This window comes from Hyaena hyaena, unplaced genomic scaffold (genome assembly GCF_003009895.1).
Source record: "Hyaena hyaena isolate Hyena2069 unplaced genomic scaffold, ASM300989v1 scaffold_27, whole genome shotgun sequence".
NCBI classification, from domain to species: domain Eukaryota; kingdom Metazoa; phylum Chordata; class Mammalia; order Carnivora; family Hyaenidae; genus Hyaena; species Hyaena hyaena.
This window is the reverse complement of record NW_024080659.1, coordinates 2,463,379-2,481,301: the sequence shown is the minus strand read 5'-3', so window position 1 is coordinate 2,481,301 and position 17,923 is coordinate 2,463,379. Positions and strand designations below refer to the sequence as shown.

Genomic DNA, 17,923 nt, shown 5'->3' with positions numbered 1-17,923 from the left:
TTCTGTGTTCTTTGTTCTTTTCTTAAAAGACTGTTTTAGGGGCGCCTGGGTGGCTTAGTCGGTTAAGCGTCCGACTTTCGCTTAGGTCATGATCTCGCGGTTCGTGGGTTCGAGCCCCGCGTCGGGCTCTGTGCTGACTGCCAGCTCAGAGCCTGGAGCCTGTTTCAGTCTGTGACTCCCTCTCTCTCTGACCCTCCCCTGCTCAAGCTGTCTCTCTCTCTCTCCTAGAAATAAATAAAAACATTAAAAAAAAAAATTAAAAAAAAAAAAAGACTGTTTTAGGTATTGAACCAAAGCATTTATCTTTGCTTAGCCAAGTATTTATTGAGTTAAAACGGTTTCATTTATTAATTTATTAAACTGTTTAAAATATGTTAATGTCCTTTTATACTTAAAACTGAGTTTTTCCTGATCCAAAAGAAGGGTGTAACTTCATTCCGTGTTTCTGAAATGAAATATAGTTAACATTTTATTTAAAGACATCAAAACTTCTTTCAGTTAGTTTTAATCCCCCCCCCCCCCAAATAAATGTGCATCAGTGTCTATACAACATACAGCATTTGTCTGGGATTGGCAGCTATAATTTTTAGCTGTGGAAAAGCAAGAACTGAGAAACCACCCAGGTTCTGATTTTTAGGCTTTTTGACAGACATTTGCTTCAAAACTAGTGTCTTTGTTCTGACTAACAATTTGCTCATAGTGACAATACAGTAAATGTTCGTTGAGAGAGTGGAAGTAGCTTGGATGATGATGATGATTATTGTTACTATATCTGGTCAAAGGCAAAACAGTCCCCCCACATCTTCACAATTGATACCTTTCTTCAAGGCCCTGGTCGTAGAGATGATTGATTAATCAGTTAATGTAGAGGGGGAAAAAAAAACAAGCACTTCTCTTCCCCAAAACATACCTTTTTATAGCTCTCTGTATGAGACACAGCACTGATCGTGAGTCATCCCTGAACTTTTGTCCCAACTGTGGGACTTTCTCTTTTTTCCATGAATTCTTTTTTCTTTTTCTGTTGTGGTAAGAAAAGATACATGAACTCTACCCTCTTAACACATTTTTAAGTGTACAGTACAGTATTGTTAACGACACATACAGTGGTGTATCGCAGATCTCTGGAAGTTACTCACCTTGGGTAACTGAAACTTGATACCTGTTACCAGCAACTCTTTCTCCCTCCTTCCAACTCCTAAGAGCTACACTTCTATTTTCTGCTTCTCTGAGTTTGACTATATTAGATACCACATAGAATTGGAATCTTGCAATATTTGTCATTCTGTGACTGGCTTATTTTATTTACCATTATGTCTTAAAGTTTCATTTATGTTGTTACATATGTTAGGATTTCCTTTTTTAATGTCTGAACAATATAACATTATATGTATATACCACATTTTATTTATACATTTATCCATTTTTGGATCTTTGGTTGTTTCTGTATCTTGGCATTTGTGAGTCATACTGCAGTGAATTAGGAGTACAAATATCTCTTCAAGATCCTGATTTCAATTTTTTTTATATACACCCAGAAGTGGCATTGCTGGATCATATAAGAGTTCTATTTTTAATTTTCAATTTTTTGAGGATGTTCCATACTGTTTTCCATAGGAATTATGCCATTTTACAGTCCCACCAACGGTGCATGTGGACTCCAATTCTCCAATTCCTCCACATCTCACCAACACTTGTTAATGTGTTCTTTGTTGTTTTGTTTTGTTTTGTTTTGTTTTGTTTTGATTATGGTCGTCCTAACGTTAACGTATGAGATGGTATCTCATTATGATTCTGTTCTGTTGATCTGTATGTCTTTATGCCAGTACCATATTGTTTTCGTTACTGTAGCTTTATAATATATTTTGAAATCAAGAAGTGTGATACTTTTGGCTTTGTTCTTTTTTCTCAAGTTTGTTTTAGTTATCCGGGTCCTTTGTGGTTCCTTATGAATTTAAGGATTCTTTTTTCTATTTCTGAAAAAAATATATCATTGAGGTGTTGATAGGATTTAAGTCTGTTGATCACTTTTGGGTAATGACATCTTAACAATATTAAGGCTTTCATTGCATGAACGCAAACTGGTTTTCCATTTATTTGTGTCCTCTTTAAGTTCTTTCAGCAGTGGGTTACAGTTCTAAGTGTACAGATCTTTCACTTCCTTAGTTAAATTTATTCCTAAGTATTTTATTTTTTGTGATGCAATTCAAGTGGGATTGTTTGCTTAATTTCCTTTTTGGATAGGATAGTTTGTTAGCATATAGAAATACAACTAATTTTTTTTTATTTTTTAAAATGTTTTTTATTTAATTTTGAGAGAGAGAGAGAGAGAGAGAGCATGCGCATACAAGCAGGAGAGGATCAGAGAGAAAGAGGGAGACACAGAATCTGATGCAGGCTCCAGGCCCTGAGCTGTCAGCACACAGACACAGACACAGAGCCTGATGCAGGGCTGCAACCCATAAACCATAAGATCGTGATCTAAGCCGAAGTTGGCCGTTTAACCAACTGAGCCACCCAGGCGCCCTGAAATGCAACTAATTTTTGCATGTTGGTTTTTGTATCCTATAACTCTGAATTAATCTATCAGTTTTTTGTGTGTGGAGTCTTGAGGATTTTCCTTTTTCTTTTTTTTTCTTTTTTTTTGCTAACTTTTGTGTCTTTTTTTTTTTTTTAAGTTTATTTTGAGAGAGAGAGAAAGAGCACAAGCAGAGGAAGGGGCAGAGAGAGAGGGAGATAGGGGATCCCAAATAGGCTCTGCATTATCAGTGCAGAGCCCAATGCAGAGCTTGGACTCATGAACTGTGAGATCATGACCTGAGCCAAAATCAAGAGTGAAATGCTTAACCCATTGAGCCATCCAGGCGCAGATTTAGTCATCTGCAAATAGAGGTATTTAACTTTATCATTCCAATTTGGAGGGCCCCCCCCCCTTTTTTTTTCCTATCCCAATAGCCTTGGCTAGATGTCCAATACTGTGTTGAATAGAGGTGTTAAAAGTGGGCATCCTTGCTTTGTTCCTGATATTAGAGGAAAAGAGTTCAGGTTTCCACAATTGAATATGATATTAGCTGTTTATTTTTCATGTGAGGCCTTTATTATGTTGAGGTCATTTCCTTTTGTTCCTAGTGTGTTGGAACTTTTAGATCGTTAAAAGTGTTGAATTTTGTCAGATGCTTCTTGTGCATCTATTGAGTAGATTGTATGACGTTTATCCTTCAGTTTGTTGAAGTGGTGTGTCTCTATCATTGATTTATCATTGGTCATTGCGTGGGGTGCTTTCAACATACTGTTGAATTCTGTTCGGTAGTATTTTGTTGAGGGTTTTTGCATTTATGTTCATCAGGGATATTCTTCTGTTGTTTTCTTATGGTGCCTTTGGTTTTGGTATTAGGGTACTGCTGGCCTCATAAAATGAGTTTGGAAGTGTTCCTTCTTTATGTTTTCGGAAAGAGTTTGAAAAGGATTAGTGTTAGTTCTTCCTTAAATGTTTGGTAGAATTCACCAGTGAAGCTATGTTCTCCTGGGGTTTTCTTTGTTGGGAGGGTTTTGGTTACTGATTCAGTCTCCTTACAAATGATAGATGTGTTCACTTTCTGTTTTTTGGTGATTCAGTGTTAGTAGGTTGTATGTTTCTAAAAGTTTACCTTTTTCTTCTTGATTATTGGCATATATCTAGTTTGTTGATATATTGTTCATAATGTCTTATGATAACTTTTATCTCTGTGGCATTAATTGTAATACCTCCTTTTTTATTTTATTTGAGTCATCTTTTTATTTTAGCCTGCTAAAAGTTGGTCAATTTTGTTGATCATTTTAAAAAACCAACTCTTTCATTGATTTTTCTATTGTTTATTCTGTATTTTATTTTTGCTCTGTTATTCCCTCCTTCCTTCTAACTTTGGGCTTACTTTGTTATTTCTAGTTTCTTTTCTAAAGATAGGTTCTTTGAGATCTTTCTACTTTGTTAATGTCAGCATTTATAGCTGTAAATGTCCCTCTTGATACTGGTTTTACTGCTTCTCATTTTGGTATGTTGTGTTTTCATTTGTCCCAAGATTTTTTTTTAAAGTAGGCTACATGCCTAGTGTGAGGCTTGAACTCACCATCCCAAGATCAAGAGTTGCATGTTCTACTGACTAAGTCAGCCAGGTACCCCAGTGTCCAGATATTTTTTAAATTTCCTGATGTATTTTTTTAACTTATTCATTGTTCAAGAGTATATTGTTTAATTTTCACATATTTTTGAATTCTCCAGTTTTCTCTTTGCTTTTGATTTCTGGGTTTATTCCATTGCTGTTGGCAAAGATACTTGTTATAATTTCTGTCTTAAATTTAAAACCTGTTTTTGACTTAACATGCGATCTGTTGTAGAGAGTGATCTGAATGTGTTAAGAAGAATGTATATCCCTTCTGCTGCTGTAAGGTGGAATCTTCTGTATATGTCTCTTAGGTCCTTTTGGTCTGTGGTGGTGTTTGAGTCCTCTGTTTCCTTCCTGATTCTCTGTCTGGATATTCTGTATCCATTATTGAAAATGGGGTATTGATGTCTTCTATTATTGTATTGGTGCTTATTTCTTCCTTCACTTTTGTCAGTGGTTGATTTAATATTTAGATGCTCTGATGTTAGGTACATATGTATTTATAATTGTTAAGTCTTCTAGGTGGATTCACCCTTTTATCATTGTTTCTTGTGACAGTTGTTGACATAAAGGTTTTTTTTGTCTGATAAAGGTTAGTCCCCTTTCCCCTGCAATTTTTTGGTTACTATTTGCATGGAATATCTTTAACATCCCTTCACTTTGAGCCTATGTGTGTCCTTAAATCTCAAGTGAGTCTCTTGGGGTGCCTGGGTGGCTCAGTTGGTTAAGTGTCTGACTATGGCCCAGGTCATGAGCTCACGAACTGTGAGTTCGAGCCTCTTGTTGGGCTCTGCTGACAGCTCAAAGCCTGGAGCCTGTTTCGGACTCTGTCTCTGCTCATGCGCGCACGCTCTCTCTCTCTCTCTCTCTCAAAAATAAACATTAAAAAAATGAGTCTCTTGTAGACAGCATGTAATGGGATCTTGATTATTTAAATAAAAATACATTCAGCCTATGTCTTTTGGAGAGTTTAATCCATTTACATTTAAAGTAATTATTGATAGGGTAGAATTTACTGTTGCCATCTTGTCATTGTTTTTGTGAATGGCTTTTAAGTCTTTTTCCCTCTTTTCTTCTCTTGTTGTCTTCCTTTGTGTTTCCTTGTTCTTATGTAGTGATACACTTAAGATTTCTTTCTCATTCTTTTGCATATCTTCTGTAGATGTTTTTATTGTGGTCACCACAGGACTTAAGATCTTATCAAAATCTATTTTAGGCTGATAACAACTTTAGTCACATACAAAAACTATGTTTTTTGCTTCTCCCTGGCCTGACCCTCACCCCAGCACTTTCTTAACTCAAGCCATTTAAAATTTTTGTACATAAAGGTTTTTTTCTGTAAAAATAGGGATAATAATCTATCCTAAAAAAAATCTATTCTCAAAGTATGGTTTGCATACCCATAGAGAGTCCCTGAGAATTTTTTCAACAGGGTACATGTAGTCCCAACTGTTTGCATAATAATTCTGAGATGTTGTCTTTTTCACTATGTTGACATTTGTAGTGACGGTGCAAAGGCAGTTGTGGAAAAACCCGCTGCCCTTGGGTCAAATTGTACTAATACTCATTTTGTGCTGCCATGTACTCCCAGTAAAACTGTCAGTTTTACTTAAAGATGTCTTTGGGGAAGTAGGTAATTAACTTTATTAAATCTAAACTCTGGGGAATATGTATTTTTTTAAGATATAAATGTTTTTATTTTATTTTCAAGTTTTTATTCAAAGTCCAGTTGTTAACTTACAGTGTAATACTAGTTTCAGGAGTGCGGTTCAGCACTTCTGTGCGACAACCAGTGCTCATCACAGCATGGGTGTGCGGTTTTGTTTCTGTGAGCTCAATTAGCTGCTTTTTTTTAATGGGATACCATTTTTACTCCAAAGAATGACTGTGGTTACAGACTTGAGTATTTGCCAGATATTTTCTTGGAAATGAATGAATCGAGCTTGACATTTCACGGAAAACAGCTGACCGTATTTGTTGCCTATGGTAAAGCTTAAGCTTTTCAAGTGAAAATTAGAATTTTGGAAAACTACGCTATGCTTTGACAGCTTTAAAGAGTGTTCTGATGTTTGGTGATATTAATGATGTGATTTCTTTTTTTTTCTTTAATTTTTTTAATAGTTTATTTTTTAATTTTTGAGACAGAGACAGACAGAGCATGAGCGGAGGAGGGGCAGATAGGGAAACACAAAATCTGAAACAGGCTCCAGGCTCTGTTTTTTATCTGTGCCAGCACAGAACCCGATGTGGGGCTCAAACCCACGAACAGCAAGATCGTGACCTGAGCCGACGTCGGATGCTTAACTGACTGAGCCACCCAGGCGCCCCGAGATTTTTTTTTTTTTTACTTTTTACACTAGATGATGCAGGGTATCAACATTCGGAAGATCTACATAAGTCAGTGAACCAATATTTTCCAAAATACTCAAAAAAATATATGATGTTGGGGCACCTGGTGGCTCAGTCGGCTGTGTCCAACTCCATCTTAATTTAGCCTCAGATCATGATCTCACAGCTTGTGAGATTGAGCCCCACCCGTGAGCCTGCTTGGGATTCTCTCTCCCTCTCTCTCTAGCCTTCCCCGCTCTCTCACACACTCTCAAAAATTATAAGCATTTAAAATTTTTAAAAAATATCTATGATGTAATAAAATCATGACTTAAAGATATACTAAAGGGAGATACACCATTGGATTTTAGTATAACAGACAAGTTCGCTGATAGGGTTTGCACTTCTACCATTCTAACTTACCTTTAGGAAACTACCACTTGTCACATTTTGGTGTCGTATCAAGAATTTATCCACAGCGATCTCAAACAGCTATTAAGATACTCCTTTTCCCATCTGTGCCTATCTGAGGTGAGATTTGCTTAGTATAGGTGAAAGAAAACCCTTCCTCTGCTCACACTTGTGACACCAAACGTGTGGACTTTGCACATCAAGCACTTCTCCAGTTCTCTGCGGGCAGCAACTGGGAGTCCTGCCGTCTGATTCATTCTGGCCATAACTACGTGGAGTTAGCACAGACCTCACAGGTTAAGGGCGCAGTTCCACAGGAGTGCTGCCCGCTTCAGATGCCAGTTGCAAGTGACAAGTACAGTTGTCATCTGTACTTCTGGCCAACAGCTGCAAATCTGCGATTTCCACAACTTCTCCTTGTGTTCAGTAATCTGTTATAATAGCTGACAGAACATTTTGCTTACATTTACTGTTTTATTTTAAAGTATATCATGGGGCATCCGAGTGGCTCAGTTGGGTAAGTGTCTGACCTTTGGTTTCGGCTCAGGTCATGATCTCACAGTTTGTGAGTTTGAGTCCCATGACAGGCTGACAGCCTATGTCTCTGAGGGGTTGGGGTGTGCCACCCTCCCAGCACATGGATGCATTCACCAACTTGAAAGCTCTGAATCACTTCATCTAGGGTTTTCGTGGTTCTACAATGTGGGCACGATTGATTAAATATTGACCGTTGGAGATTAACATGATGACCCCCAGCCCCTCTACCCTCCCTGGAGGTTGGGGAGTGGGGCTGAAAATTCCAGTTCTGTGACCACACAGTGTGTTCGTCTGGCAACCAGCCCCATTCTGCAAGTTACCTCATTACCATAAACTTTCCTATAGTGGAAAGGGGCTTATTATGAATAGCAGACTACGTTCCTCTCACCCCTGCTGCTCAGGAAATCGCAGAGGTTGGTTTTAGAAGCTCTGTGCCAGGAATCAGAATGAAGAGTGTGTGGTGGTACCACCGCATCAGAATATACTTGAGCCGACACAGAATAGACAGCAGATTGAGTGCCAAAGCAGATAACGAAAATCCAGCAGTTTGCTATCAGGACAGAAATATAAAATAGTGCCCTCTTCTCACTAATTTTTTCAGTTTGGAAAATCAGGGTTTGTTTGTTTTTTTTCCCCATAAAAATATTGTGTATGTTACCTTATAACAGATTTAATATTGTTAATTTTAACTTAATAATTTTTTTTCTTATTTGTATTTCTAATACCTTAATACCTATAGATAAAACTCACATTAACAAAAGTTCTTTAGGTTCTTCAGTTTAACTTAAGGTTACAAAGAAGTCCTGAGACTAAAACGTTTGATATCTATTGTTTTAACCTTCTAGGGTTGTTGAAAGTCGAAGGAATGTATTCATAAACTTGAAATCATTTTCTAAAATATATATTTTTTAATGTTTATTTATTTTTGAGAGAGAGACACAGAGTGCAAGCAGGGGAGGGGCAGAGAGAGGGAGACACAGAATCCAAAGCAGGCTCCAGGCTCTGAGCCGTCAGCACGGAGCTGGACCTCACGAACTACGAGATCATGACCTAAGCTGAAGTCATTGACGCCCAACTGACTGAGCCACCCACACGCCCCATTTTGTAAAATATTTTAAGTGTGGATTTATAAATAATGTTGGAGCTCTTGCTGTTAACATTGCTGTGCAAGTCCCTCGACTTGAGATTTTGGAGAAGAGACGTGGAAAGAGACCATGCATAAATAATTGCTATTAAGGAGCATTCGGTTAGTTTAGATGAGGAGTAGGGGGCGGGACTCACGTCTTCTGAATTAACTTCTCTGTTCCACAGACCAGTGAAGAAGCAACATTGTTTTGTCCCATACCTATTTTTATATGTATTTATATTTGTGATAAACATGGATGTATTTGTATGTGTGCACGCACACGCTTGGGCATACAGCAGACAGCCCTGCTGTTCAAGATTATAGTCCATTCCTGGTCCAGGTTGCGCTTTGAGTTTTGAAGTTGTCACCTTCTTCCCTTGCAGGTATAGAACAAGATGCAGTGAATACTTTTACCAAATATATATCTCCAGATGCTGCTAAACCAATACCGATTACAGAAGCAATGAGAAATGACATCATAGGTAAGCAGTGCTCAAAGCTATGGCCAAAAAAATGCCTAGTTTTGGTTATTAAGAGAATCTTTTATGAACATGAAATTCAACATATCCCTTCTTAATCTGTTTTCAGAGTACTTTATTATATCATTTGTAGCTCACTTAAAAATTTTCTCTTAATAGGTAAGACACAAATTCTTAGACTTTGGCTCAAATAACAACAGCACCAAAAACAATAGTGGCACTCAAAAATACTGAGTTCCTACTGTGTCCCAGACAGCATTGTAAGGACTTTCTTTTTTTTTTTTTTTTTTTTTTTAATATTTTTATTTATTTCTAGGAGAGAGAGAGAGACAGCGTGAGCAGGGGAGGGTCAGAGAGAGAGGGAGTCACAGACTCTGAAACAGGCTCCAGGCTCTGAGCTGGCAGTCAGCACAGAGCCCAACACGGGGCTCGAACCCACGAACCGCGAGATCATGACCTAAGCGAAGGTCAGACGCTTAACCGACTAAGCCACCCAGGCGCCCCAGCATTGTAAGAAGTTTCTAACCTTCTAAAAACCTGCAGTTATAAATACCGTTACTATTTTATAAATGAGGAGTCTGAAGCACAAAGAGGGTAAGTTATTTGCCCACAGGTAAATCAGACACAGCAGAGTCCGGATTTGAAAATAGACCACTACAGGGGCACCCGGAGGGCTCAGTCGGTTAACCTCCCTGACTTTGGCTCAGGTCATGATCTTGCGGTCCATGCGTTGGAGCCCTGCCTCAGGCCATTGTGCTGACAGCTCAGAGCCTGGAGCCTGCTTGGGATTCTGTGTCTCCCTCTCTCTGCCCCTCCCCTGCTCATGCCCTGTCTCTCTCTATTTCTCTCTCTCTTAAAAATAAAAACATTTAAAAAGGGGGGTGGGGGGTTATGCCACTACACATTGACTGGTATGCTACTTGGCAATGTTTTTCATACTGTAAATTCAGCCCAGTCTCCTCATAACCACACCCTCCTGCCAAAAAAAACCTAGAATAGAAAAATCAAGGTGCTTCACGGTAGTAAGAGCAAACCTTATTTCAGGAAATTGTTTTCATCATATATTCATGTATGTATGTATATACTGTGTCATGTAAATCTATTTGTCTCTCTGTAGGTCGTAGTAAAAAAAAAAGTTTTTACTGCATTGTATCAGAAGGACCTTAGAAGCACCTGTAATCACAGATGAAAGGGGTTTGTTTATTCATTAAACAAGTATTATATTCCCATCAAGTCCTGATACTGAGTTTTCTATTTTTATTACAGAAACTTCATATTTTTGATTTATGAAATCTAGCATATTATTTTTCTCCTTGCAGATTCTTCCCAGCATGGGGCTCTTTCATTCTTCACCATGGATACTTTGCATTCATTCATTATTGGAGACAGCAAAACCTTTCCCTGTCTAGGCTGTGGGTCTTAATTTGGCCGCCACGCCTCCCAGTGAATAGCTCTTGGCTGTTTTGGGGCTTGTCAGATGCGCTCTCATTGTTTTCCTTTTCCTCCCACACAGACACTCTCCTATAGGCCTTGTGGCTGTTGGGTGTTTGTCCCCATTTGCTTGTATTTTGAGCTTTCACCCAGTTCTGTTGCAAATGTTGTCCTTGGATTTTGTCCTTTCTATGCAGTTCCTCTGTTTTTATGTGGGGATTTGTCTCAGCTATCTTCCACACTTCTCTAGACCAGCATTTCCTGTGCAGTAATACAACTGGGGTGTGCTAGCTGATTAGAATTTGGCTGTTTGAGGAATTGATTGACTAGTGATTCCTTTGGGGATTTGTTTGTAGTAGTGAATAACCAAACTATACAGGGGTAGGGGAGAAAAGAGGGATGGGGCTCAAATAAAATATTTAAAAATGAAATATCACTTCTTCAATTCTTTTTTTATTCCTTTTCTTTATCAAATTAATGATATAATCCCATGAGGGGAAAAAAATCTTTTGAAGTATAAGTTGATAACATTTAGTGATCAAGAGATCTGAGAAAGTTAAAATGTTAATCACCTATGTTTTTAGACCGTTTTTCCTCTTTGAACCTCATTCTTCTGAATCCTAGCCCATTTTCTACTCTTTCAGTTAGAATATTCTTTTTTTTTTTTAATGTTTGCTTATTTTTGAGAGAGAGACAGCAAAAGGGAGGAGCGGAAAGAGAGGGAAACACTGAATCCAAAGCAGGTTGCAGGCTCTGAGCTGTCAGCACAGAGCCCGACGCAGGGTTGAACTCAGGAGCCATGAGATCATGACCTGAGCTCAAGTCGGATGCTCCACTGACTGAGCCACCCAGGCGCCCCTGGAATACTCTAATACAGCTCTACTTCGAGTACATTACAGCTGGAAGAAGTCTGCACTTGAGCTGTTACTGTGTATCCCACCTGCCTAGTTTTGTTGTAAATTTTATCCATGGCTTTCTGATATTGCTGGCTCATTACTCCCCGTTTATATGGGGACTCGAAAAACCCCAAAACTGTGCTTCCACTGCCTCCTTCATCTTCTGTAAGTCCTTGAAGTGGTAGAATTTTAAAAATATTTTGAAGGTACAGCTGATAGATTTTGCTGATGGTTTGAAATTGAGAAGTGTGAGAGGGAAAAAGGAATTAAGCGTGACTTCATGTTTGTTTGTTTGTTTGTTTTTTAAACCTTAATAATGGGACACCTGGCTGTCTGTCGGTTGAATTTACATTCAACTCTTGATTTCAGCTCAGGCCATGATCCCAGGGTCGTGGGATCAAGCCTTGCTTTGGGCTCCGTGTGGGGCTTGGAGCCTGCTTGAGATTCTCTCTCCTTTTCCCTCTGCCCCTCTACCCTGCTTGCCCGCTCGCTTGCTTGCTCATGTGCTCTCACTCTCAAATAAACAAACCTGAATAACTAAGAGAATAGAATTGCCATTTATAAGATGAGAGAGATTATGAGGGTAATGGTTTAGGGAGGAAATCAGGAGTTTGGGTTTTCACTAAATGGCGAATGTCAAGTATGCAGTTGGATATCTGCACTAGGAGTTCATGAAAGAGGTCTAGGTTGAAGATATGTGTTTAGAAGTCATCAGCCTATAGATGGTTTAGAGCCATGGATAACATTACCCTCGAAGTATGATGAGTGAAGACGAAGAGGTCTAAGCACTGAGTTCTGGGACAGACCTAATATTTACAAGTCTGGTGGGTGAGGAAGAACGAGCAGAGATTCAGAAGTAACAGCCATAAAGGAGGCCCTGCTTTATCAACTCTGTCTCAGGAGAGTAGTTCTTTTCTGGAAGCCAAGTGAAAAAATGTTTCTGGGAGTAAAGGAGTGATCAAAGGTGCGTTAAATCCTCCCGAGAGGTTAAGTAAGATGAGTACTAGGAATGGAAGGGACTTGCCAACCCTGTGGTTAAGTCTTATTTTCGCAGGACCACTAGAGATGGAAACTTAATTGGAGGAGTCTTGGAATAGAAGGTGGAGTGGAGACAGCAAGTATGAGCAACTCTTTGAGGCATCTTGCTCCGAAGATAAATTGGAAGGGGATAGTAAGTCAAGAACCAATGGTTTGTGTTTCTGTGATGATGTGTTATACGCACATAAGGTATAGCATGCAAGCAAGTTCGTATGTGTAGCGTACAGACAGACTGTATAGCTGATGAATATGAGACAGCAGCAAAGAAGCAATACAGGAGGCTGAGGGAACAGTTGCTGTAAGAAAGAAATCTTGAGGCAAGAGGAAAGGGTCCGGTGCTCAAATGCAGAGTGTGTGGGTAGAGGTGCAGGCGAGTTGTTAGATGTGGTGAGAGGTGATGGAAATAATTTTCAGATTGCTTCTGTTTTCTTAATGAAGTAGGAAGCAAAGTAATCAGCAAAGAGAATTAGAAGAGGCATTAAGTTGTTTACTGAGAGGGAAGATGTGTGTTGCCCAGCAGACTATGAGAGTAAATGGCCCAGGAAAGTGTAGTATGATCCTTGGATTTTCATTAAGGTCCACTAAGGTCATGAACTTCAAATGAAACCAGCCATCATGGGCAGGAGGGTTTCAGCCATGTTTGATGGCTGGCTAACCAGCTTACTGACTTGCTGCAGTTTACTTAGGTAATTCCTAATTGTTGCACATTTTATGTTTCTAACAATTAACATTTTGCTAAACTTTTTTACAGATAAACCTTTTTACAAATCCATAACTCTTTAGGTTGCAGTCTTAGAATTGCTCATGGAAAGGGCATGTTTATTTTTAAAGGTTATGCTAGAAACTGCCAGAATGCCCTCCGAAAAAGTATATACCAGTATTTTCTGGCTAACGCTAGTGTTCGTTTTCCTACGTCCTTGCTCAGGCAAGGCAGTGTAGTGTGACACAATTACACACATGCATTGTTTTAACAGTTTTGTCCCAGTTTGCTAGATAAAAGGTGGGGTGCCTCTTTATTCTAATTTGTAGTTATATTTATTTGATTACTGGCGAGCATGCATATTTTTGCCTGTTGGTCACTTGATAATTTGTTCTTTTTTAAAAATTTATTTTTTTTATTGATCTCTACACCCAACATGAGGCTTGAACTCATAACCCCGAGATAAGAGTGTCATGCTCTTCTGACTGAGGCACCCCTGTCTTTGTTCTTTTGTAAACTGTCTTTTCATGTTTCTACTCATTTTTCTTTCAGGACATTTCTTACTAGTTTATAGGAACTCTTGATATACAAATGATAATAATCTGTCACATACAGAGTAAACTGTCATTCATGCTGTGAATTTTTTGCATCAGTTTGCCATTTTGTTTTGGAGGTGTTCTAATGTATAAAAATTAATTTTAGGGGTGCCTGCGTGGCTCAGTCGGTTGGTTAAGTGTCCGACTTCGGCTCAGGTCATGATCTCCCGGTTCGTGGGTTCAAGCCCCGCATCAGGCTCTGTGCTGGCAGCTAGCTCAGAGCCTGGAGCCGATTTCAGATTCTGTATCTCCCTCTCTCTCTGACCCTTCCCTGCTCATGCTGTCTCTCTCTCAGAAATAAAGAAAACATTTTAAAAATTTTGTTTTTAAATTAATGTTGTTTAATCTTTCAATTTCTGCTTGTGTATATATGCTTAGAAGAAAGACCTTCCCTACCTCAAGATTAGTTGTGCATTCTTAGCTCCATTTAAAACTTCCTGGTTCGTATGCCTTTACCTTTATCTCTTTGATTCACAGAGGTGTGTAGTTTGGATTTAGTAGAAATGTATTTCCCATTTCTCTTACAGCCAAGATCTGTGGAGAAGATGGACAGGTGGACCCTAACTGTTTCGTGGTGGCGCAGTCCACCGTCTTCCGTGCAATGGAGCAAGAGTAAGTTAATTATACACTTTACCGTTTGCATTTTCTGAATTTGGGTTCATGCAACTAAAAATGAACTATCTTTGAGGACTTACGTATTTTTAACATTTATGGGATCTTGGAGGCATACCCATGCTCTAAGACTACCTTGGTCAGTGGTGCCTTTTAAATATAAATTGTGTGAACTCTTAAAAATAAAACACGTGTTCATTTTTAATGTTAATTTTTCCTAAGTTAAAAGAATTTGTTTTTAATTCTGAAGTCATTTGGGGGTGATATGGGTGTAGTGTGACTGTTAGAATTGGTTTATTTATTTAAACAATGCATGTGTTCAGGTGGATATCCTATCTGTCAGTGCATGCTTTAGTCCTAATGGATACTATTAGTACTAAATCCACATAGATTTATTGAAACAGCCTCCAAAGTTGTTGTTGTTTTTAATTACTGCTGCATGCCCTTAAAAAAAAAAAAATCTATGTATTGATTCATTTAGCATGTCTGAAAAGAGTGCTCTGTGCAAGGCACAGTTAGATACACTGCCTGCTTTGAAGAAAATTAGAGCCTAATAAGAGAAATAGGGCATGTTCTTTGGTTACTGTAATACGAGGTAGCATGTGTCACATATCAGAGGAAAACTACAAAGCCACAGGAGGTGGGAGAGGTTATTTCCAGGTGTAGGAACCAGGAACGACACCAGGGGAAGGGAGGTAGTGTGGACCTTGGCTTTTAAGATACAGGAGGCACAGAATGGAAAGAGTATGTTTTTCCCCGTTAAGCTCTTTCCTTGGTCGTTCCCTCAAACTTTCCCTTTTTGTCCATGTGCAGGCACTTTAGTGAGTTTCTGCGAAGTCACCATTTCTGTAAATACCAGATTGAAGTGCTGACCAGCGGAACTGTTTACCTGGCTGACATTCTCTTCTGTGAGTCAGCCCTCTTTTATTTCTCTGAGGTAAAGTCTGCATTTCCTTTCACACTCTGTTAGAGCATTCCACCTCTGAACTAGAAATGCCGGGGCCCCCTCTAGAGAAAATAACATGGAAGAGACACATTATTTCCAAAAAGATCATTTGGAGTGACATAATACTGTTTTAAGATATATCTAATGGCAAGGGTACTTTGATGGCCTATTAGATTACGTAGAACGTGAAAATTCAGTGTAAAATAACTCTAATTTCGAAAACCTTAATTAAATATCTTAGAAGAGAATGCATATTTTTGATTATTTGGAGCTGTTTTAAAAACCACAGCTTTGGTGCATGATTCCAGTGCACACATATTTGCAGACCGGACTTCAGAAGAGAGAAAGAAAAGTAGCAGATTTTTTCCCTACTATCATCCCTTTCACTTTAGACATTGGGTAGGATTTCTCAAGCAATGAGTATGTTAATCTCTTTGAAGCATACAGTTTAGTGTAATGGCATTTGTTCGGCTTCAGCAAATGACCCTTAAGTAGAGATAAGAGGACTTCCAGGCTCACAAAGCAGAACTCCAATATACACTCGCACTCTGCCTGTCCCATGAATAGAGCCCGTTCGGTTGATCTGCTTTCTCACTCCCTCGTTTGCCGTCAGCTTAAGTCCAGCATTTGTTCCGGTTACTATGGCTACACGGAGTGATGGAAATGATCAGGTATAAAAGATTTGGTCTGGTTAGTTTACTTTGTGTATGTTTGCCAGTGAGGGACCACTAATCATCTTGACCGTGATTTTTATTCCAGTTCACTTAAGTGTGTATCCGGCAGTGTGGTTGGTTTTTTGGTTAGTTTTTGATGTTTTCCCTACAAGAATGGCTTTAAGCTTTTCAATCTCAAATAACTATAAGCTGCTGAATGGTGTTAACTGAACAAGTCAATCTGTTTTTGTTTTTTTGTTTTGTGTGTGTGTGTGTCCTGTATTTTAATGGCTGGACTTAGAGATTAGAGATGGTGAGATAAATCTGTTTATGGTCTTTTTTTCTCCTTTTGTATTTTCCTTCCTAGTACATGGAGAAAGAGGATGCAGTGAATATCTTACAGTTCTGGTTGGCGGCAGATAACTTCCAGTCTCAGCTTGCTGCCAAGAAGGGCCAGTATGATGGACAGGAGGCACAGAATGACGCCATGATTTTATATGACAAGTGAGTTTTATTGATGTATTTAGTGTTTGGCAAATATTTATTATTTGATAGGTACTTGGGAAATAAAAATGAATGAATTCAGTCTTTGCTGTCAAGGAGCTCACAGGGAGTAGCATAACAGCTACTTTTCACATAGTGTGTATAAAGTTTTAGGATTCTTAGAGTAAAAGTTTTCTGTTGGGGGAACGGGAGATCTATGTTGGCAAGAAGGTTGATGGTGGTGGAGTTCAGGGAGGGCTTCATAGAAGAAAGGTTAGAATTGGATCCTGAAGAACAAATTGAAATTTGCTAGCCAGAGAAGGCGGGAAAGAACATTCTAGGCAGAGGGATTGGCACAAACAAAGTCAGAGAAACTTAGGGGAATGTGGCACTTTCAGGGAACTTGAGTTTGAGTAAGTAAAACTTGGGTAGGGAATATAAGCAGAAATGGGGGCGCCTTAGCTCAGTTGGTTAAGCTTCCGACTCTTGATTTTGAATAGGTCATGATCTCACAGTCAGATGATTGAGCCCTGCAGTGGGCTCTGCACTAGGTGAGGAGCCTGCTTGAGAGTCTGTCCCTCCCCTTCCTTCTGCCCTTCCACATGCACATGCATATGCACACACTCTCTCCCTCTCTAAAAAATAAAAAGATGAAACTAATTGCAATATATTAAAAAGGGTCTTGACTCTGTATGGATGAATTATATTTTGTTGTGCAGGTCTGCTCAGCCAGGTTCATAATTAATGAATAATAGGTTTTTAACTTTTTGTCCCTGAAAATGAGAGGATGGCAAAATCTTACAGTGAACAGAACTGAGAACATCTGGTCAGTTAAGTGATAAGGTGATGGCCACCGCTCATACTCTGTTCATTTAATTTTCATTTAATTTTCTTTAATCTGTAAAGAAAAGTAATACGCTCTTTGTATCCAGAAGCAACTGCTAAAAGGTTAACTTGACAGTAGAGGAGAATCCATGGGCTGTCGGTTGGGAGAGAGCTGAGCGCATCTAGGTCAGTGGTTCTTGAACATTGCTTCGCAAGTTCCTGCTGGGCTGTCTGTCTGAGAATCACCTGGGAGCTTGTTAAAAATAGGCTTCCGGTCCTTCTCTCCAAGAGATTCTGATTCAGCATGTTTGAGGTATGACCCGGGAATCTTTATTTTTAGATGATTCCCCAGACGGTGCTGATAAATAGCCAAATTAGGGAATCTAGTCCGATTTTCCCGTTTTGCAGATAAGAAAATGAAGGCCCAGAGAGGTAGTGACTTTCTCAAAGTCACAGGGCGAGTTAATGGCAGAACTTAGGCTGGACTACAGCTCTTAACGTTTGCTCATTGTTTATTTTAGTAGAATATATTTGTGGGAAAATTATCTAAGAAATATTGTTACATGGATGTTGAAATGGCAGATGTTTACAATTAGAAATTTGGTCTGGGGTGCTCTAAAATTCAAATCATGGAGGAGTATTTACCAACTTACTCATTACAAGGTGGGAGACTAAGTTTCTGTTAAGAAAAGCCTGATAAAAAATATATATATGTCTATTTGT

The 17,923-nt window shown here is 38.9% G+C and overlaps 1 protein-coding gene and 1 long non-coding RNA gene across 2 annotated transcripts in view; one reads left to right on the top strand and one right to left on the bottom strand.

Moving 5' to 3' along the window:
• Positions 1-17,923, top strand: part of AKAP10 (A-kinase anchoring protein 10) — a 72,713-nt gene that overhangs the window by 31,852 nt on the left and 22,938 nt on the right. The window contains exons 5-8 of the mRNA XM_039227359.1: positions 8,925-9,023; positions 14,209-14,293; positions 15,107-15,230; positions 16,260-16,396. Coding sequence (XP_039083290.1) covers positions 8,925-9,023; positions 14,209-14,293; positions 15,107-15,230; positions 16,260-16,396 — 445 coding nt within the window. The remainder of the gene's footprint in view (positions 1-8,924; positions 9,024-14,208; positions 14,294-15,106; positions 15,231-16,259; positions 16,397-17,923) is intronic.
• On the bottom strand, positions 337-7,655 carry LOC120228767. The gene is made up of 3 exons (XR_005527585.1): positions 7,534-7,655; positions 911-1,018; positions 337-445 (listed from the first exon to the last, which is right to left on the bottom strand). It is a non-coding gene; the product is annotated as an uncharacterized LOC120228767 (long non-coding RNA).